Source organism: Babylonia areolata, chromosome 15 (assembly GCF_041734735.1).
Source record: "Babylonia areolata isolate BAREFJ2019XMU chromosome 15, ASM4173473v1, whole genome shotgun sequence".
NCBI lineage: Eukaryota > Metazoa > Mollusca > Gastropoda > Neogastropoda > Buccinidae > Babylonia > Babylonia areolata.
The window spans coordinates 9,576,103-9,598,602 of NC_134890.1; the positions used below are offsets into that span (position 1 = coordinate 9,576,103).

At 43.7% G+C, this 22,500-nt stretch overlaps 1 protein-coding gene across 1 annotated transcript in view; it reads left to right on the forward strand.

Moving 5' to 3' along the window:
• The window catches only part of LOC143290420 (peroxisomal trans-2-enoyl-CoA reductase-like), a 9,601-nt gene extending 3,731 nt beyond the window's left edge, over positions 1 to 5,870 (forward strand). Inside the window, exons 5-7 of the mRNA XM_076599837.1 lie at positions 1,344 to 1,440; positions 2,635 to 2,854; positions 4,831 to 5,870. Of these exons, the coding sequence (XP_076455952.1) occupies positions 1,344 to 1,440; positions 2,635 to 2,854; positions 4,831 to 4,925 (412 nt within the window). The 3' untranslated portion in view covers positions 4,926 to 5,870. The remainder of the gene's footprint in view (positions 1 to 1,343; positions 1,441 to 2,634; positions 2,855 to 4,830) is intronic.
• Positions 5,871 to 22,500: the final 16,630 nt, after the last annotated feature.

Below are 22,500 nucleotides of genomic sequence, written 5' to 3' on the forward strand. Positions count from 1 at the left end.
TCATGTTCCATGGTTTTACCAAACAAAAGAAAAAGGGGGTGGGGTGACAGGGAATAACACAACATCAGAATTACTGGAACAAACTTTGCAGAATTTTTTTTTCAGTGGATTTGTTGTGATTGGATTATGTCCACTGTATGACTGCACTGGGGGTGGCGTGGCAAAATCAGTTCGACATTAGACTTCTGATCCAGTGTTCAGAATTTGAGGCCCCCACTTCAGCATAGTGTTATGTCCCTTGGGGAAAGGTGCTTTCTAGTGGCATTTACTCCGATTTTCCGGACTCCAGCCAGGTGTGAATGGATACCTCACTTCAGTTTGGGAAGGTCAGAGTGGCAGGAAAGAATTGAGCCCTGTCTTCCTATGCTGAGCCCTGGACCGTGGTTATGAATTCACTGCCCCTGACGGCCATAAAAGGCTGAAATTATTGAAGTGTGACAAGTACGTGTATTACTGTATTTCTTTTTTTTTTCTTTTTTTTTTAATTAAAAAAAAATCATTTTATTTTATTTTATTATTTATTTATTTATTTATTTTATTATTATTTCTTAAAAAAAATATTTATTTATTTATTACTTTTTTTCTCAAGGCCTGACTAAGCGCATTAGGTTAAGCTGCTGGTCAGGCATCTGTTTGGCAGATGTGGTGTAGCGTGTATGGATTTGACTGAATGCAGTTTTGCCTCCTTGAGCTACTGAAACTGATACTGATTACTGTATCATGACAACTGTATGATTGTATTTTGATAAAACTTCATTTTGTGATGTTACAGCTGTATTATTGTGTTGAGACAACCGCATTGCTGTATATTTGTATCATGACAACTGTATTATTGTATTGTGACAATTGTACCATTGTATTATGGCAAATGTACAGTTGTATTGTGAAAACTAGGGCTTTTGTATCATTAGATTTAGCATACCAAATGAAACAAAATAGCACTGGCTCTTAGTGCAGCAGCCTTGGGGGCTAGTTGGCCTTTGGGAACCACCCCTAATGCTGACTGTCCTAATACCCTTTTGGCCAATAAACTGGGGATGTAACTTGGGCAAGACACTCTCCACTATAATCACATTCTAGCCCAGATAGTCAGGACAGCAGTTACCTCCTCCACTGTTCTGATGGTCATAGTGGAATACGACTGACTATCATACACCAAATGTCCTCTGATTAGTAGTATCATTATTATAAAATGCTTTTGAGAGATCCTGTTAATTCTAATCACCAAAATCCATTTCTTCCATGGTTCTTGTTCGTTTATTTATTTATAGTCTGTTCATCTAAGATGATGATATTAGACTTCCATGGTTATAAATGGTTTGACTTGCATCCTTCTGCCGCAGCCACACAGGAGCAGCCAGAGCAGGGGTAGACAACCTGACCAAGTCGTTGTCCATAGAATGGGCCGACAGTGGTGTACGTGTCAATGCTGTCGCTCCCGTAAGTGGAGGCTGTATCGGAAGTCATTATCAGTTTCATTTGCAAGGATAACATGTTACAGTTAATGGACAGATCCATGTAGATTGCACCACATCTGCTTGGAAAAAAATAAATGAAAACAGATGCCTGACCTTCATATAAACCCAGTTCACTGATGATGCACTGAATGGGTACATCACTTTGGTTTGGGAAGGTTAAAGTGGGAGGAAAGGATTGAGCCCTGTCTTCCTATATCATTATCATTAAGAAAAACAAGAACATCAAACACACACACACACACACACACACACACACACACACACGCACCCCCCCCACACACACACACACACACACACACACACACACACATACACACACACACACACACACAGACACACATCCCCCCCTCCTCCTCCGTTCCCCTCAAAGAAACCACAGAAAAAACCCAACAATAACAAAACACCAAAAACAACAAGAACACCTATGGTCTGCCCTGTTTCTGAGACAGAATATTGTACGGGGGGGGGGGGGGGGGGGGGGGGGGGAATGATCTACCTTTGAACTGATACTTCTGTCCATGTTACTGAGCTGCTCAAACCCTCATTTGACTAGACTGGGTAGTAAGAGAGAACTATTAGCCAGGAATAAGAGAGAACTATTTTTCTGCGACAAAGACCAGGGCTGGAATTTGCCCAGTCCCATGACATCATTTCTTTGCGAGGAGGAGGAAGAGGAATTTTGTTGAATGTCTCACCACACTCACTGGTGATTGTTGACAATTTGTTAAAGTATAAATTGCCACATTTGAGTATTATCATTTAAATTGTTTTTTTTTTTTTATAAAGATGTACTATTTAAAAAAAAAAAAATCCGAGACAGAATATTGTAGGAGGGAAAATAATAAATCTTTAAATTAATACTTCTTTCCATATTACTCAGTTGTTCAAACCCTCATTTGACTAGACTTGGGAATAAGAGAGAACTTTATCCAAAAGTAAGAGAGAACTATTTTTATTTGAAAAAGGCTGGGAAATGATACGAATTTCTTTGCAAGGAGGAGGAAGAGGAATTTTATTTAATGTCCCTTCACACATACTGGTGATTGTTGACATTTTGTTAAAGTATAAATTTTCACATTTTAAGTGTTGTCATTAAAATGGTATTTACTTGTGACAAAGATCGTATAACATGTCCCCTTTTTTTTCTGTCTTGCAGGGCAGTAGTATTTACTCCGACACAGCGGCGGCTAACTATGGGAGCCTCAAGATCTTCGACATAGTGAGGAGTCGCGTGCCCACCAAACGGCTGGGCAGGGTGGAGGAGGTGTCAGCGGCTGTGTGTTTCCTGTTGTCGCCAGCGGCCGCTTTCATCAGCGGGGAAACCCTTTACGTGGACGGGGGAGGAAAACTGTACCAAACCATGATGGAGGTGCCAGGTCAGAGATGTGGAGAGAGGAGAGGGTGGGAGAGTGGTGGAGGGAGGGAGATGGGGGAGAGAGAGCGACAGGGGGAGAGAGGCGAGAGGCGAGAGAGGATCGAGTGAGAGAGAGAGGGAGAGAGAGAGAAGGAAAGAGACGAGACGAGACAAGGCAAGACAAAATTCTCTATTTCGAGGATGCTAGGACAAAATTCTTTATTTCAAGGATGCTAGGACAAAATTCTTTATTTCAAGGATGATAGATAAGCACTGGTGTGCTTTTTATGGGAACAAGACAGAGATGTAGGAGGGGGGTAGTTGAGAAGGGGTGGGGGTGGGAGAAAGAAATAGGAGAGATAAGGAAAAGAGGGAGAAAGAGAGGAGAGGGGTGACAGAGTGAGAGAGAGAGAGAGACGAGACAAGACAAGAGGATAATAGATAAGCACTGGTGTGCTTTTTACGGGAACAAGAGAGAGATGTAGGAGGGGGGTAGGAGAGAAGGGGTGGGGTAGAAAGAAAGAAATAGGAGAGATAAGGAAAAGAGAGGGGGAAAGAGAGAAAGAGAGGAGAGGGGGAAGAGAGAGACAGAGGGAGAGAGAGAAGGAAAGAGAGACAAGATGAGACAAGACAAAAGACAAAATTCTTTATTTTGAGGATGATAGGTAAGCACTGGTGTGCTTTTTACAGGAACAAGACAGAGGGTGGGAAGGTGGTAGGAGAGAGAGGGGGTGGGGTTGGGGGGGGTGAAAGAAAGAAAGAAGGACAGGAGAGAGAGAAGAGTGAGAAAAGAAAAGAAAAGAGAGACAGGGTGAGAGTGATTTGGGAGAGACAGGGGGGAGAAAGAGAGTGAGTGGAAGAAGAGAGAGGGAGAGAGAGAGATAGGGAGAGAGAGAGAGAGCACGAGGGGGAGGAAAGATGGGGAGGGACGAAAGATGGAGACAGGAACGAGAGAGAGAGAGGGGGGAGGAGTGGGGGGGGGGGCGTTGGGGTGGGGGTTTGTATATACAAAAGCCATTCCCCGAAGTGAAGGTGTGTGTGTGTGTGTGTGTGTGTGTGACAAAACGAACATTTTCAAATATGAATATTAATATTGTCGAGATACATGAAGGGAAGTGCAATTCTACTGTTGCCTGTTTGTGTCTTGCACCTGTATTTTTGCAGACTTCTTATTAGCCTACATATCATAGGAAAGACCACAGGTGTGAAGGAACACAGCAGAGAAGTAATAATGTGTTCTTCTTAAACTTGAAAGATGTATAATGTGACTGATATCCATTAACATCGTGAACTTCCTCTTGCACTTTGATGAATTTGTTGTGTTGTGTTGTGTTGTGTTGTGTTGTGTTGTGTTGTGTTGTATTGCATTGTATTACTTTTTGCTGCAACAGATTTCTCTATTTGAAGTTTAGGTTGCAGTCCACAGGGAGAGCACATCGCTACAGTGCAGCATCACCCCCTTTTTTTCTTTCTTTTTTTTTTTTTTTTGGTTGTTGGCCTGCAAGTGCATCTGTTTTCCTGTCAAAGTGGATTTTTATACATAGTTTTGCTTGGGACAACCCTTTTGTTTCCGTGGGTTCTTTTACGTGCACAAAGCGTATGTTACACGCTGGGCCTCTGTTTGATCATCTCATCAAAATGCCTAGCATTCAGACCACAAATCAAGGTTTAGTGGAGGGGGAGTAAATACTGGTCAGTGCTGGATTTGACCCTGTTTGATCAGATTCTCTTACATCCCAGGCAGACATGTTACCAACAGGCCACCACTCCACTGTGTGTGTGTGTGTGTGTGTGTGTGTGTGCGTGCGTGCGTGTGTATGCATCTGTTCGTAAAAGTGAAATGAGCAAAGAGCTACTATGAGAAAAGTTTTAAAAACAACAGTGATGAAAACAAAACATCACCAATTCAGAGACAGGATCATCAACAACTTGTTTCGACAAATACGTTGAAACGGGATCCTCACAAAATTGACACTCACGTTTTTCATTTGTGAACAGATCATAACAAGAGCAAGGCATACACCTGGGAGGAGGATGGTGCCGATTCCGACCCCCCGCCACAACCACCTCACGACACCAAATCAAAACTGTAGACCTGTGGCTTGTGGATCGGGGATGATGGAATTATGCCCCCTGATACTCTTGTGTGGAAGAACTGGAAGACAGCATGGCATGGACAGTTTAGTGGTGTTCTCTCCATGGTTCAAAACCATCACGTTCATGAAAAGGAAGAGATTCTTCTTCATTTGCGGCCTGCAACTCCCATGCTCACTCGTATACTTGAGAGGACTTTTATGTGTGACCATTTTACTCCTGCCATGTAGGCAGAGGATGGGGCTGAATCCATGAGAAAAAAACAACAATAACATGAGAGTGATATTACCTTGCAGATGACTGGCATTGGATGTGATATGTTGTATTACATTTGTTTATGTCTGTACATACTGATGTGCAGCAGTTTACTGTATTAACTTGAGTGTGTGTGTGTGTGTGTGTGTGTCTTGCTTTAGTCTATTGACAGTTATTGTCGAATTTTGTTTGACCAGTTTTAATTAATCTCTTCTTATGGTGTGCCTGAGATTACAGTGTGCCTCAGATTATATGTATATGTTGTGATTGCACAAATTGATTTCCATGTGGATTAATGAAGTATGTATGATTTGATTTGAGTACATATGGGTTGATCATTGACACACACTTCAGGTGATTTGGTTGACAGAGAACAATGTGCTAGGATGGTTGGAAGCAGGGAGCCTTCCTAATGCTACACTGACACAGACACACACACACACACACACACACACACACACACACACACACACACACACACCAGCACATCAACACATTAAGATGGGCAGTGTAATAGCTGATCTATATACAGCAATATCATGAATAGACGGTGAAGGTAAAGGCACATTCTGGTATAAAAAATGTATGAATGTATGTGTATGTCAGTGAGTGAGTGGATAAATGTGTGTAGTAGTAGTAGTCTTGATATTATTAATGTCTTCCACTTTAAGTGATATTAGACGAAAAAAAGAAAAAAAAAAAATAGGTGTGGGGTGGAGGGCATGGCATGGTGGTGGGAACAGTATTGGGCAGAGGGTGAAGAATGGTGTGTGTATATGTGTGCGCGCATGTGTGTGTGGTGGGGAAAGATACAGAGCATTGGAAAAAATAAAACATGAAAAGGGAGACATAGGCATATAGAAGGAAACACTGACATCAAACAACTATAACAACTATAACAAATGTCCTATTGGACTATGCAGCAAACCATCTGCAATAGCAGATAACATCTTGAAATTGTCAAAAATACATTCACAAGAATTTTCCAAGAAGTTTGGTAAAAACAGTTTCAGACTCTGACATTCAAAGAGTATGTGTTTGCTAGAAATAGATTCTCCACATATGGATTGAACATCTTTGCTGAACTTTGTTATAAAAGTGTTCAGCTTTATCCTGTTTGATAATGCCTGAATTTGCCTTAACCTGATTAAATTACTGAATGTATTTCATTGAATGATAGATTCAAGTTGTTGAATATTATTCATACTTTTATTTAAAACTTTGCCATTTTGGTGGTATACTTCCCTGACTTTGCTCCACGATGCTTTTTCTATGACGATCAAATCAGTACCTACGTGCATCATTTGGATAAAAATCATAACAACAAACACCCACGTGCTCTACGTTGATCAAAACAGCCCCACACGTGCGTTATTTGCATACAAACCATAACAACTGTCACTCACGTATTCTATGACGAGCAAAACATCACCCACTTGCTTCATTTGGATAAAACGCACAACAACAAACACCCACGTGCTCTATGTCAATCAAAACAGCCCCCCTTGTGCTTCATTTGCATACAAACCATAAAAACAGTCACCCACGTTTTCAATTTCGGACACAATAGTCCCCCACGTGCTTCATTTGCATACAAATTATAAAGAACGGTCACCCATGTGCTCCACGTCGAGCACAACAGTCCCCCACATGCTTCATTTGCATAAAAATCATAACAACAGTCACCCACGTGTTTCATGTCGAGCAAAACAGTCCCCCACGTGCTTCATTTGCATATGATTTATAACAATGGTTACCCACAGGCTCTATGTCGAACAAAACAGTCCCCTACGTGCTTCATTTGGATACAAATCATAACAATGGTCACCAACGTGCTCTATGACGATGCGATGAAAACAGTCACCACATGCTTCATTTGCATATAAATCACAACAACGGTCACCCACGTGTTTGTGTCAATCAAAACAGTCCGCCACATGCTTCATTTGCATACAAATCATAACAACAGTCAACCACATGCTCTATGACGATCAAAACAGCCCCCCCATATGCTTCATTTGCATACAAACCATAACAATGATCACCCACGTGCTCTATTTCGAACACAACAGTCCCCCACGTGCTTCATTTGCATACAAGTCAAAACAACGGTCACCCATGTGCTCTATTTCGAACATGACAGTCCAGGATATGCTTCATTTGCATAAAAAATCATAAAAACGGTGAACCACGTGCTCTGTGTCGATCCAAACAGTCCCCCACATACAAAGCAGAACAACGGTCACCCACATTTTCTATGAGGATCAAAACATCACCCACGAACTTCATTTGGATAAAAATCATAACTAAAGACAACCACGTGCTCTATGTCGATCAAAACAGCTGCCCACGTGCTTCTTTTGCACAGAAACCAAAAACGACGGGCACCCACGTTTTCTATTTCGAACACAACAGTCCCCCACGTGCTTCATTTGCATAAAAATCATAAACAGCCGTCATCCATGTGCTCCACGTCTAGCAAAACAGTCCCCCACATGCTTCATTTACATACAATCATAACAACGGTCACCCACGTGCTCTATGACGATCAAAACATCACCCACGTGCTTCAACTGGATAAAAATCATAACAACAGACACCCATGTGATCTACGTCGATCAAAACTGCCCCCCATGTGCTCCATTTCCATACAAATCACAACAACGGTCACCCACGTGCTCCATGCCGAGCAAAACAGTCCCCCACGTGCTTCATTTGCATATGATTTATAACAATGGTTACCCATGGGCTATATGTCCAACAAAACAGTCCCCCAGGTGCTTCATTTGCATACAAATCATAACAACGGTCACCAACGTGCTCTATGATCATGCGATGAAAACAGTCACCACATGCTTCATTTGCATATAAATCACAACAACGGTCAACCACGTGCTCTGTGTCAATCAAAACAGTCCCCCACATGCTTCATTTGGATACAAACCATAACAACGGTCACCCACGTTCTCTACGACGATCAAAACATCACCCATGTGCTTCATTTGGATACAAATCATACGAACAGATGGCCACGTGCTCTATGTTGATCAAAACAGCCCCCCATTTGCTTCATTTGCATACAAACCATAACAACGGTCACCCACGTGCTCTATTTCGAACACAACAGTCCCCCACGTGCTTCATTTGCATAAAAATCATAACAACAGTTATCCATGTGCTCCTTGTCGAGCAAAATAGTCTCCCACGTGCTTCTTTTGCATACAAAAACAACGGTCACCCATGTGCTCTATTTCGAACAGAACAGTTCCCCACATGCTTCATTTGCATAAAAAATCATAAAAATGGTGAAGCACGTGCTCTGTGTCGATCCAAACAGTCATAACAACAGTCACCCACGTTTTCTATTTCGAACACAACAGTCCCCCACGTGCTTCATTTGCATAAAAATCATAAACAGCCGTCACCCATGTGCTCCACATCGAGCAAAACAGTCCCCTACATGCTTCATTTGCATACAAATCATAACAACGGTCACCCACGTGCTCTGTGTCGATCAAAACAGTTACCCAATATGCTTCATATGCATACAAATCATAACAACAGTCACCCACGTGTTTTATGACGATCAAAACATCACCCACGTGCTTCAATTGGATAAAAATCATAACAACAGACACCATCGTGCTCTACGTCGATCAAAACAGCTCCCCAAAGTGCTTCTTTTCCATAAAAAATTATAGCGGTCACCTACGTGCTCCACGTCAAACAAAACAGTCCCCCACGTGCTTCATTTGCATACAAATCATAAAAATGGTCACCCACGTGCTCGTGTCGATCAAAACAGTCCCCCATATTCTTCATATGCATACAAACCATAACAACAGTCACTCACGTTTTCTATTTCGAACACAACCGTTCCCCACGTGCTTCATTTCCACACAAATCATAACAACGGTCACCCACGTGCTCTATGATGATGAAAACATCACCCACGTGCTTCATTTGGATAAAAATCATTACAACAGATCTGCACGTGCTCTATGTAGATCAAAACAGCCCCCCCCCCCTCCCCCACGTGCTTCATTTGCATAAAAATCATAACAACGGTCAACCATGTGCTCCATGTCGAGCAAAACAGTCCCCCACGTGCTACATTTGGATACAAATCATAACAACAGACACACACGTGCTCTATGTCAATCCAAACAGCCCCCCATGTGCTTCATTTGCACACAAACCATGACAACAGTCACCCACGTGCTCTATTTCGAACACAACAGTCCCCCACGTGCTTCATTTGCATAAAAATCATAACAACGGTCACCCATGTGCTCCACGTCGAGCAAAACAGTCCCCAACGTGCTTCATTTGCATACAAATCATAACAAACGGTCACCCACGTGCTCTATTTCAAACACAACAGTCCCCCACGTGCTTCATTTGCATACAAATCATAACAACGGTCACCCACGTGCTCCACGTCGAACAAAACAGACCCCATATGTTTCATATCCATACAAATCATAACAACGGTCACCCACGTGCTCTGTGATGACCAAAACATCACCCACGTGCTTCATTTTGATAAAAATCATAACAACAGACCACCACGTGCTCTATGTCGATCAAAACAGCGCCATACGTGATTCATTTGCATACAAACCATAACAACGGTCAACCACGTGCTCTGTGTCGAGAAAAACAGTCCCCCACATGCTTCATTTGCATACAAATGATAACAACGGTCACCCACGTGCTCTAGGATGATCAAAATGACACCCACGTGCTTCATTTGGATAAAAATCAAAACAACAGACACCCACGTGCTCTATGTCGATCAAAACAGCCCCGCCCCCCCCCCCCCCATGTGCTTCATTTGCATACAAACCATAACAACGGTCACCCATGTTTTCTATTTGAAACACAACAGTCCCCCACGTGCTTCATTTGCATACAAATCGTAAACAACGGTCACCCATGTGCTCCACGTTGCGGAAAACAGTCCCAAACATGCTTCATTTACATACAAATCATAACAACGTTCACCTACGTGCTTTGTGATGATCAAAACATCACCCACGTGCTTCGTTTAGATAAAAATCATAACAACAGATCCCCACGTGCTCTATGTCGATCAAAACAGCGCCCCACATGCTTCATTTGCATACAAACCATAATGCTTCTTTTGCATAAAAATCACAACAGCAGACACCCACGTGCTCTATGTCAATCAAAACAGCCCCCCACATGCTTTATTTGCATACAAACCATAACAACGTTCACCCACGTGCTCCTATTTTGAACACAACATCCCCCACGTGCTTCATTTGCATAAAAATCATACCAATGGTCATCCATGTGCTCCACGTTGAGCAAAACAGTCTCCCACGTGCTTCTTTTGCATACAAATCAAAACAACAGTCACCCATGTGCTCTATTTCGAACAGAACAGTCTCCCACACACTTCATTTGCATACAAACCATAACAACGGTCACCCACGTGCTCTATTTTGAACACAACATCCCCCACGTGCTTCATTTGCATAAAGAATCATAACAACGGTCACCCATGTGCTCCACGTCGAGCGAAACAGTCCCCACGTGCTTCATTTGCATACAAATCATAAAAACGGTCACCCACGTAATCTGTGTTGATCAAAACAGTCCCCCATATGCTTCATATGCATACAAATCATAACAACGGTTACCCACGTGCTTTATGACGATCAAAACATCACCCACGTGCTTCATTTGGACACAAATCATAACAACAGACACCTACTCGCTCTATGATGATCGAAACAGCCCCACCCCCCTCCCGTGCTTCGTTTGCATACAAACCGTGACAACTGTCCCCCACGTGTTTCCTTTGCATACAAATGATAACAACGGTCACCCACGTGCTCCATGTCGAGAAAGACAGTCCTCCACGTGTTTCCTTTGCATACAAATGATAACAACGGTCACCCACGTGCTCCATGTCGAGAAAGACAGTCCTCCACGTGTTTCCTTTGCATACAAATGATAACAACGGTCACCCACGTGCTCCATGTCGAGAAAGACAGTCCTCCACGTGCTTCATTTGCATACAAACCATAACAACGGTCAACCACGTGCTCTGTGTCGAGAAAAACAGTCCCCCCACATGCTTCATTTGCATACAAATGATAACAACGGTCAACCACGTGCTCTGTGTCGAGAAAAACAGTCCCCCACATGCTTCATTTGCATACAAATCATAACAACGGTCACCCACGTGCTCAACTTCGATCAAAACAGCACCCCACGTGTTTCATTTGCATACAAATGATAACAACGTTCACCCACTGCTCTATGATGATCAAAATGTCACCCACGTGCTTCATTTGGATAAAAATCAAAACAACAGACACCCACGTGCTCTATGTCGATCAAAACAGCCCCCCCATGTGCTTTATTTGCATACAAACCATAACAACGGTCACCCATGTTTTCTATTTCAAACACAACAGTCCCCCACGTGCTTCATTTGCATACAAATCGTAAACAACGGTCACCCATGTGCTCCACGTCGCGGAAAACAGTCCCAAACATGCTTCATTTACATACAAATCATAACAACGTTCACCTACGTGCTTTGTGATGATCAAAACATCACCCACGTGCTTCGTTTAGATAAAAATCATAACAACAGATCCCCACGTGCTCTATGTCGATCAAAACAGCGCCCCACATGCTTCATTTGCATACAAACCATAATGCTTCTTTTGCATAAAAATCACAACAGCAGACACCCACGTGCTCTATGTCGATGAAAACAGCCCCCCACATACTTTATTTGCATACAAACCATAACAACGTTCACCCACGTGCTCCTATTTTGAACACAACATCCCCCACGTGCTTCATTTGCATAAAAATCATACCAATGGTCATCCATGTGCTCCACGTTGAGCAAAACGGTCTCCCACGTGCTTCTTTTGCATACAAATCAAAACAACGGTCACCCACGTGCTTCATGTCGAGCACAACAGTTCCCTACATGCTTCATTTGCATAAAAAAAAATCAAAACAATGGTCAACCAGGTGCTCTGTTTCGATCCAAACAGTTCTTCACATGCTTCATTTGCATACAAATCATAACAACAGACCCCCACGTGCTCAATGTCGATCAAAACAGCCCCCCATGTCCTTCATTTGCACACAAACCATGACAACGGTCACCCACGTGCTCTATTTTGAGCACAACAGTCCCCCACGTGCTTCATTTGCATAAAAATCATAACAACGGTCACCCATGTGCTCCACGTCGAACAAAACAGTCCCCACGTGCTTCATTTGCATACAAACCATAACAACGGTCAACCACTTGCTCTATGTTGATCAAAACAGCCCCCCCCATTCCAGTGCTTCATTTGCATACAAATCATGACAACGGTCACCACGTGCTCTATTTCGAACACAACAGTCCCTCACGTGCTTCATTTGCATACAAACCATAACAAGTTACATAAGTTACTGCCGACATGCAAGAACCAATTCCCAGAGTTTGTGTGTGTGTGTGTGTGTGTGTGTGTGTGTCCGCGCGCGCGCGCGTTCCCGCGCACGAGCACCTGCGTCCGCACGTGCGTGTTGTGCGCGTGCGTTCGTGTGTGTGTGTTTTTCGTTTCTCCCCAACCACTTGTCATCAGAAAGCTGCTGTACTGGGATCATACACGTACGTACATCAATTGATTTTCAGTACATCGTTCTGACGCGCTCCCAACCCCATTTTGTCCATGTCCAGATGTTTTTAATCAGTCTGGATCCCCTATGAGGGGAAGTAACAACGAGTGTTTTATGGATCGATTCATCGGGAAGAGTAAGTTCCCGTCGTGTTTATAGATTATATTTTAAGGGGTCTGGGGGTAGGGGGGGAGACGGGTGGAGGGAGATGTAACTCTGCCTGATCTTTCTATTCATACCAATCTCCTTCTTATGTCGTGGGCTGCTGCATCTCTCACTTTCACTCAGGATGGTACGAGTGGGTTTTACGTGCGTGACCGTTTTTACCCCCCACCATGTAGGCAGCCATACTCCGTTTTACGCCTTCCCCTGCAATCCATCCCCCATTTTGATGAGTTGTTCCCATAAAGTTATTTTCTGAACCCAGCCCATAATCTGTGTGTGTGTGTGTGTGTGTGTGTGTGTGTGTGTGTGTGTGTGTGTGTGTGTGTGTGTGTGTGTGTGTGTGTGTGTGTGTGTGTGTGTGTGTGTGTGTGTGTGTGTGTGTGTGTGTGTGTATGTGTGTGTGTGTGTGTGTGTGTGTGTGTGTGTGTGTGTGTGTGTGTGTGCGTGCGTGCGTGCGTGTGTGTGTGTGTGTGTGTGTGTGTGTGTGTGTGTGTGAGCCATCCTCATTATATCTTTTCTGGTCTGTCCCCACGAAATCTCAGTCGCGCCATCTTGATCGTCCATTTCTTTCTGAGCTTTCCCCACATATATTTTTTATGACTGAGCCATCCCTTTTTTGTTTTCATCCCCATACATATTTTTCTGAGCACGACCCCATGATTTTTTTTCCCCCTCCCGATCAATCCCTTTAATTATCAGTTCTCAGCCATAGCCATACATTTGTTTTCAGTGCCACCCGCCCATCCGTTTTTGCTGAGCCATCTCTATATATCAATCCAAAAAAGACATTTGGATGCCTCTGCAAATCTTATAAAACACACACACACACACACACACACAGAGACACGCGCGTGTGTTTTTATCTGGCTTGATGTGGTTTGTTTGGCTACGGGAGAGCAATCTTGGTCAGAACTCGCGATTCAGGACGGAAACCCCACCGAACGTTGCTTGGGTAACGTCTGTCAGACTATGTTGACGTGTCCACCTCCTCTATGTTCCTCCCCTTCACCACTCCCCCCCCCCCCACCCCCATCGCTCCTCCCCCCTCCCTCTCTCTGTGTCTCTCTCGCTTACCTTCCCTTTCCTCTCACACTGCCCTCCGTCGTCAATCTCTTCGACAATCAGCAGCGCCAACAAATCACCCAGGGCTATGTCTGAATCTGTCTCTGTCTGTCTGTCTGTCTGTCTATCACACACACACACACACACACACACACACACACACACACACACACACACACACACACACACACACACACATAATATTTTTTCTTTTTTTTCCATTAATGGCTTTACGTAAAAAAAGCAATTGTTGCTTATTCAATTTACCATCATGAAATAAAATCTTGACTTGACTTGACTTCAAACACACACACACACACACACACACACACACACACACACACACACACACACACACACACTGGGTGTTAAAGTGGGATTTAAGTTATACGAAATGGGATTTGGTTACGTGTGCAGTGGTTACAGCAGGGAGTATGGGATATATTAAATGGATTTATTCGTACATTTCGATCTAGATCAATTGATTGTACATGGTAAGTGTGGTCATACCACACTGATTCAACACAGCGATCTATTCAGTTGGGTTTCAAGTTCTATTGGCCGCCGTTCTATTGGCCGTCGTTCTTTCTCTGTTTCTGGACCTTGCGATTGGAATGAACTTCCTTTTTCGCTTCGTCAAGTCTCCACACTCAGCTCTTTCAAGTCTGACCTTAAAACCCACCTCTTCCCAAAATAGCCTCCCTTGCCTGCCTCTTCCTTGTCTTCAGTTTCTGCAGTATTAGAGTTATGCATGCGTGTGAATGACTGGTGCGAAAGCGCTTTGATTTGTCTCTGCACAAGATCCAGCGCTATATAAATACCATTATTATTATTATTATTAATTTATACTAGACAGTTCATTCCTGTACATTCAGTTCTGATGTATCTGTCAATGAAGATGGATAGGCATTTGGAATATAATTTATCATGACACTGTCTAGATTTCGGATTTCTTGTCCTTCTCTTCACCGTTATCGTTATAGTGGACTGAATGATCACGATATTATTTATTTGTCTCTTGTGCATTTGTGCTGAAGAAAATGAAAATCATTTCGTGTTATGTTGCACTGCCTTGAATGACCATCAGATAATTCCACAAAAAGTCGGTAGTATAGACATCCAGTTATGTTTCGACTTTCCTTGTTGATGTCATCGACAAAGGAAATCATCGTGAAACCGTTCCGGTCGCTATACATCTGTGTAAGGCATTCAAAACTGATCCGCGGTTTGATATGTTGTTAAGTGTGTGTGTGTGTGTGTGTGTGTGTGTGTGTGTGTGTGTGTGTGTGTGTGTGTGCATTGCTAAATTTGTAGTTAAATATCGATGTTGTCTGTTCCACATTGCTATGAAAAGATGAAGGTGACAATTTGTGTTCACTGCATCCCCTTCATGAAGGGCAACGGCCTCTATTATTGAATAAAAATGTTCGTTCATTCTCTCTCTCTCTCTCTCTCTCTCTCTCTCTCTCTAAGCAAAGACTTATAGATATCTTCATTCAAGAAAGGTCGGGTACTATTAGTGATAGAGACAGATATTCATGCTACAGATCATTCAAAGTTATACTTGAAAAAGAAAAATACAAAACAAATGCTGATGAATGTTGTTTCAGAGTGGCGTTGTCTCAGGCCAGATTTAATGTGCTTCCTTTAAATAACAATGTTAATAGGTACACTGAAAATGATGTTTTAAAGCATTGTCCTTTTTGCCAAGGTGAACTAGAAGATGAATACCATTTGTTGTTTGTTTGTTCTGTATATAATGATTTACGGACAAAATTTCTTCAAGACTGTTTAAACATGTCTCTCAGTTCACTTCTCCGATCAAACAACAAGCAGAGAAATTTCCATGTATCAAAATTTATTTTCCATCCGATCAAAAGGAAAAATCATATACTCAGACCTAATTAAGTAGAATTAATGTCAAGTCCATGAACATTATGATATTGTGTCATCTATCCAAGTGTTATAATACCCCTTCCCATACCCACCCCCAGTCCCCTGGTTTTGAGTTGTGGTCCATGGCCAAAGTTCAATTAAAACAATTTCGTTCGTTCGTTTGTTCGTTCTCTCTCTCTCTCTCTCTCTCTCTCTCTCTCTCTCTCTCTCTCTCTCTCTGTGTGTGTGTGTGTGTGTGTGTGTGTGTATGTGTGTGTGTGTGTGTGTGTGTGTGTGTGTGAGCGTGTGTGTGTGTGTGTGTGTGTGTGTGTGTGAGTGAGTGAGCGTGTGTGTGTGTGTGTGTGTGTGTGTGTGTGTGTGAGTGAGCGTGTGTGTGTGTGTGTGTGTGTGTGTGTGTGTGTGTGTGTGTGTGTGTGTGTGTGTGTGTGGGGTGAGGATGTGTATGTACTGATGGGTTTGGAAGTTCACATTGGTTGGTGTGTTATTTTGGGTGGGTTTTTTTTATTTTTTATATATATATAATAATTATTATTTTTTAAAATTATATAATCTAAATTGAGAGTTGGTGCTTTGTTAGCCTGGGTTCGTTCGTTCGTTAGCTAGTTAGTTATTTAGTGTGTGTGTGTGTGTGTGTGTGTGTGTGTGTGTGTGTGTGTGTGTGTGTGTGTGTGCGTGCGTGCGTGTGTGTGTTGTGTGCTAACCAGCGTACGTGTTGTAGAGAACCTACGTATAACTGAGCTTCACCTTGATCACAGTCTTAGCAAGGGGGAAAGAAGGCGGAAGACAGCAATTACTTGTCACTTGTCCGTGAGGGTGTGGGTTCGAATCCCGCTCTCGCCCTGTCTCCCTAGTTTGACTGGAAAAAATCAAACTGAGACGATAAACCGAGGTCCCGGCATAGTGCAGCACGCACTGACTTGGCACTCTCAGTGAAAAAAAAAGAACCCATGGCAACGAGAGTGTTGTCCTCTGGCAAAATTACGTAAAAAGAAATTCACTCCGATAGGTACACAAATATATAAGCATGCACTCAAGGCCTGACAAGCGCGTTGAGTTATGCTGTTATGCATCATGTTTAGCAGATATGGTGTCCGAATGCAGTGACGCCTCCTTGAGAAACATAACCTTATAATATCATCATAAAACACCACAGTTTCGTTTCCTCAAGATCCGAAGAAGCACTTACAAATCCCGAACGCTGCGCACTAAAACAGCAGCAACAACAGAGGAGTTCACCACTGCACGAAATACAACAACATAAAACACGAAATCTTGTTGTCCAATCCCCACCACTCTTGGAGCTTTACCAGTTGGCAGTAGATCAGAGTTATCGCTCCTCGCTGGAAAAAATGGAAGCCAAAGAAGACCGATGATGTGTCTGGCTGCCATTTTTCTCATTCATAATGCAGGGGGTGTCTGCATCAGATGTATATACGAGCAGAAAGATGGTGGTTCGTTTCTTTTTTTTCTTTTTTCCCCTTTTTTTCCGAGGGGAGGGAGACACAAGAAACAGTGGTTCCTTTTCTTTCTTTTTTTCTTTTTCGTTTTAACTCTTTCCATACGAACGGCGAAAGACACGACGTTAACAGCGTTTCTCCCCAATTACCACCATCAAAATATTACAAGCGGAAGGCTCTTACACTGAAGAGGTGAATGTTGACAAAGAATACCACAATTCTGACGACGGAAGCTAAAGGTTGGGTCATTCAGACACCCACTGGACATCCGAGGGGTCTGTGTAGAGGAGAAGAGAGGACTGGCCGCACTGAGTGAGTTAAACCCTCCACGGCTCCAGCCTGCGGACAATCGTTTTATTTTATTTGTTTTATTTTTTTCCCGGACAGAGACAGTTTACGCTAAAACCTTTGTTGTGTCGCGTTTCTGTAAATGTTTTGTTCCCAAATAACTGCCACGATTTTGCCGTTTTGTTTTTGCAGAGTGAGAGAGAGGAAGATAATGTGTGTGTGTGTGTGTGTGTGTGTGTGTGTGTGTGTGTGTGTGTGTGTGTGTGTGTGTGTGTTTTAACGGAAAGGGCGTTTGTGATAAAATTGCTTTGAATGATCGGTATATACACAAACCGGTTGTTTTGAACAATCTGGCATGACTGTTGCTTTGATCACACACACACACACACACACACACACACACACACACACACACACACACACACAGAGTCATATATAATACACTGCGTGTATTGGGTGTCTTTTTTGGAACTCACATAGACCATAACAAACCACGTATATTGGTAGACTGTGTCGATGCACGCAAAGTCCACAACGAACCAGGTACTTGTATTGGAGGTCTGTACCCAATCATGTGCCTTCTGCGTATCTTTCATTTCACTGTATTTTAATGTATTGACTTATTTGTCTATTTTGTCACACGGTATTTTCCTTCGTATTTATATGCTTATGTTTCACACAAACCTGGGGTCGACAGGTTCCTAAGACCTAATCAGCGCATTGGGTTATATCAATCAGTGCGAAAGTCAGGCATTTGCAGTTAAAAAAAAAAAAAAAAGAAAAGAAAAAAAAAAAGATTACAGCAAGGTGTGGTGTAGCGTATAAGGATCTGTCCGCACGCTCTGACACCCCCCTCCATGAAGCTGAAGCACCGAGAAACTGTGTCGGTACTCACATGCGCAGCTAGGGGGCTGTTGTCTGCAAATGAAAGTCTGCGACCTTTTCACAGAGAGGGACAATCATGCACAAGAATGGGCTGGCTGCAAAACACAGCACCAGATCATTTTCGTGATTAGGGGGCCGGTTATGTGTGTCGATGCAATGCCTGCTGCGCAACATGACGAAATGTCGACCAGCATAAATATGGGGACAAGGGGGTGGGTGGGGGTAGTGAGGGAATGTGTGTGTGTGGGGGGTGGGGGGGGGGGGGAGGGGGAGGAGGGGGCAGGGAAAGGGGTGGAGGAAATAGGGGAGGACAAATCATGTGGTTGTTTGTTTAAATGCCTTTGTCAATCGAGTTGGGGGGGGGGGGGGGGAGGGATGTGGGGGGGGGGGGGGGGGGGGGGGTAGGGTCCAGTATGAAACACCATCACTCTGTCTGTCTGTCTGTCTGTCTCTCCGACCTGTGTTTAAATGCCTTTGTCGATCGAATGGAAGTGGGGGGTGGGGAGGGGGTTGGGGGAGAGGGCGAGGGGGGGAAGGGTCCAGTATGTAGCACCATCACTCTTTGTCTGTCTGTCTGTCTGTCTGTCTGTCTCTCCCTCTCTGTCTGTCTCTGTCTCTCCCTCTCTCTCTCTCTCTCTCCGACCTGTGTTCTGCTTTCCTTTCCTTTTGTTGTGTCGTAGGTAGTTAAAACACATTGATTAACCAGCTTTGTGTTGTTGTTGTTTTTCCACAGAAGTGTGTGTGTGTGTGTGTGTGTGTGTGTGTGTGTGTGTGTGTGTGTGTGTGTGTGTGTGTGTGTGTGTGTGTGTGTGTGTGTGTGTGTGTGTGTGTGTGTGTGTGTGTGTATGTCTGTGTGTGTGTGTGTGTGTATGTGTGTGTGTGTGTGTGTGTGTGTGTGTGTGTGTATGTATGTGTGTGTGTGTGTGTGTGTGTGTGTGTGTGTGTGTGTGTATGTGTGTGTGTGTGTGTGTATGTATGTATGTATGTGTGTGTGTGTGTGTGTGTGTGTGTGTGTGTGTGTATGTATGTGTGTGTGTGTGTGTGTGTGTGTGTATGTATGTGTGTGTGTGTGTGTGTGTGTGTGTGTGTGTGTATGTCTGTATGTGTGTGTGTGTGTATGTGTGTGTGTGTGTGTGTGTGTATGTGTGTGTTTGTGTATGTATGTATGTGTGTGTGTGTGTGTGTGTGTGTGTGTGTGTGTGTGTGTGTGTGTGTGTGTGTGTGTGTGTGTGTGTGTGTGTGTGTGTGTGTGTGTGTGTGTGTGTGTGTGTGTGTGTGTGTGTGTGTGTGTTTCCTTTTGTGGTGTATGTCGGAATCAAACTCTACCATAACAAGGAAAGATTTTGAACGTTTTCTATGCTTTTCAAGTCCTGTCCATTGCTTTGTAAAATGCTGACCTGTTAACGCTGAATAAAAAAAGAAAGAAAGAAAAAAAAAGTAAAATAAAAGAAAAAGAAAAGAGAAGAAAGAAGAAATCTGCTCTCTAGCACACATATTTGTATCCAATCATTTGTAAAGAGATTTAATCCAACAAAAAGCACATTCTGGATTTCTGTTCATTTGGGGGAATGGCTTTAAAAAAAATATATAGCCTGCATAAATATATATCTCTCTCTATATATCTGTCAGCTGTTATTTCTCTACCATCTTCCCAGCGTTATTACCGTTACCCCCCCCCCCCCCCCCAACCCCCTCGCCCCCTTCTCTCTCTCTCTCTCTCTCTCTATCCGCAACAAAAGGAACCAGCTGAACATTCTTTTCCTCAGCATCGTATAAATTCCTTTTTTTTTTCTTCTTCTTCTTCTTCTTCTTTTCCCCTTTCTTATTCTTCATCGCCCATTGCTTATCTCCGTCGGACACGCACGTTCCTCTCACCCACTGCTGGACGTAGATAGGACGCCTCGTCTCCACAGGAAACACGTACACATACAGTCTCTGTCTTCTTCCAAGTCCAGCTCCCCCCCACCCCGGGCCCCACACGAGCCTTCAGCCCCTTGTCAGTCCCTCATTGGCAGTCGTAGCACGCTGATCATTCAGTGTTTGATCTCCTGAAAACGGCAAGCTGCCCCTTCCTTCGGAAAATGAGGAAGGAAGTGAAGATCATGATGATACCGCCCCCGAAAACCGAGTATGGCTGCCAACATGGCGGGAAGGGGGTACGGGGGGCGGGGAGGTGGGTGTGTGTGTGTGTGTGTGTGTGTGTGTAAAAACGGTCATACACGTAAAAAGCCCACTCGTGTACATACGAGTGAACGTGGGAATTGCAGCCCACGAAATGATAATAATAATAATAATAAGTTTCTGATACCGGCTTCCAACCATGTTCCCTGTTGTGCAGGGTATCAGTTTCAGTTTCAGTAGCTCAAGGAGGCGTCACTGCGTTCGGACAAATCCATATACGCTACACCACATCTGCCAAGCAGATGCCTGACCAGCAGCGTAACCCAACGCGCTTAGTCAGGCCTTGAGGAAAAAAAAAAAAAAAAAGAAAGAAAAAAAAAGGTGAATCAATGATAGATAAGCTTACACAAATAAATAAATAAATAATAAATAATAACTATAATGTAAAAAAAAAAAAAAAAAAAAGCAAAAAAAAGCAAATAGATGTAAAACGTGAAGACACACATTGACATATACACCCACACATGCATAACAGATATGCACCGAACAAGCAGTTTCACAGATAGAATAGAGAAGGATTTCAAGTGATGACGGGGGTGGGGAGGAGGGTGGGCGGGTTCGTTTTGGTAGAAATGATATCAATACCATTACGTTTAGCTTTTGATTCCGAGCTGGAAATTTTTTTCCAGGTCTTATGTTTGTTTGTTTTTTTCTGGGGGAAGAATTAACAACAACACAAAAAACCTGTGTAAACTTTCTCTTTTGCTCCCAGTAAATATTTTGACTTTACACACACACACACACACACACACACACACGGGAACTATCTTCAAATCACATGTGAACATGTCAGACTGGGCTTGAGACACCACACACACTCTTATCAGCATACCACACATAGCCTGCCTCCGCCCCCATCACACACACACACACATATACACACACACTCACACACACACACACACACACACACACACACACACACGCACGCACGCACGCACGCACACAACCCTCCTGCGCCCCTCCCCCTAAAACTCTCTCTCCAAACACACACACCCCCACATACGTGCACGTGACGCAACCTCTGACGCACAGTCCTTCCCACATCCCTCCCTATACTCACACACAAACCCACACACAACCTCACCCAAAATACGAACACACGCATACGCACACACACACACACACACACTCGCGCGCACAAACACACACCCAAACCCACACCCACACACACACTCATCATCGTTATCGATGTTCAACGAGATGATATCTCGCCGAAATGTCGAATTCCGCATTTTGCTGCAGCACCCAAAAACATCGCCCCGCGCTTTGTGAAAATTTCCAAACGTCGCACATTGCAAGGCATTTAACATGTCAGGTCCCCCACTCCACCCCCCTACCCCACCACCCACCACAGTCCTCCAGCTCTCTCTACCCCCTTCCCCTTCCATCTCTTCCTCCCTCTCCTCTTCTTTCCTACACTAGCTGTGCACCCCCACCCCCACCCCACACCCCCTCTCCATCAGACATTAAAAGTTAATGTGGTGAAAATACCATGACTATTACATTCTCATGGCTGTTTATCGCAATCTCGATGTTTACAGTTATTACAGGCTGACATTAATTCTTCGACAGAGGGAACCTCGCATGAGGGTGGGAGAATGAGAGGAGAGGGGGGGGGGGGGGGTGGGGGAGTGGGTGGGTGAGGGTGGCGGTGGTTGTGGATAAGAGGATGAGGGAGGGCTGGTGAGTGATGAAACCTTTTCGCAAATTCTTACTC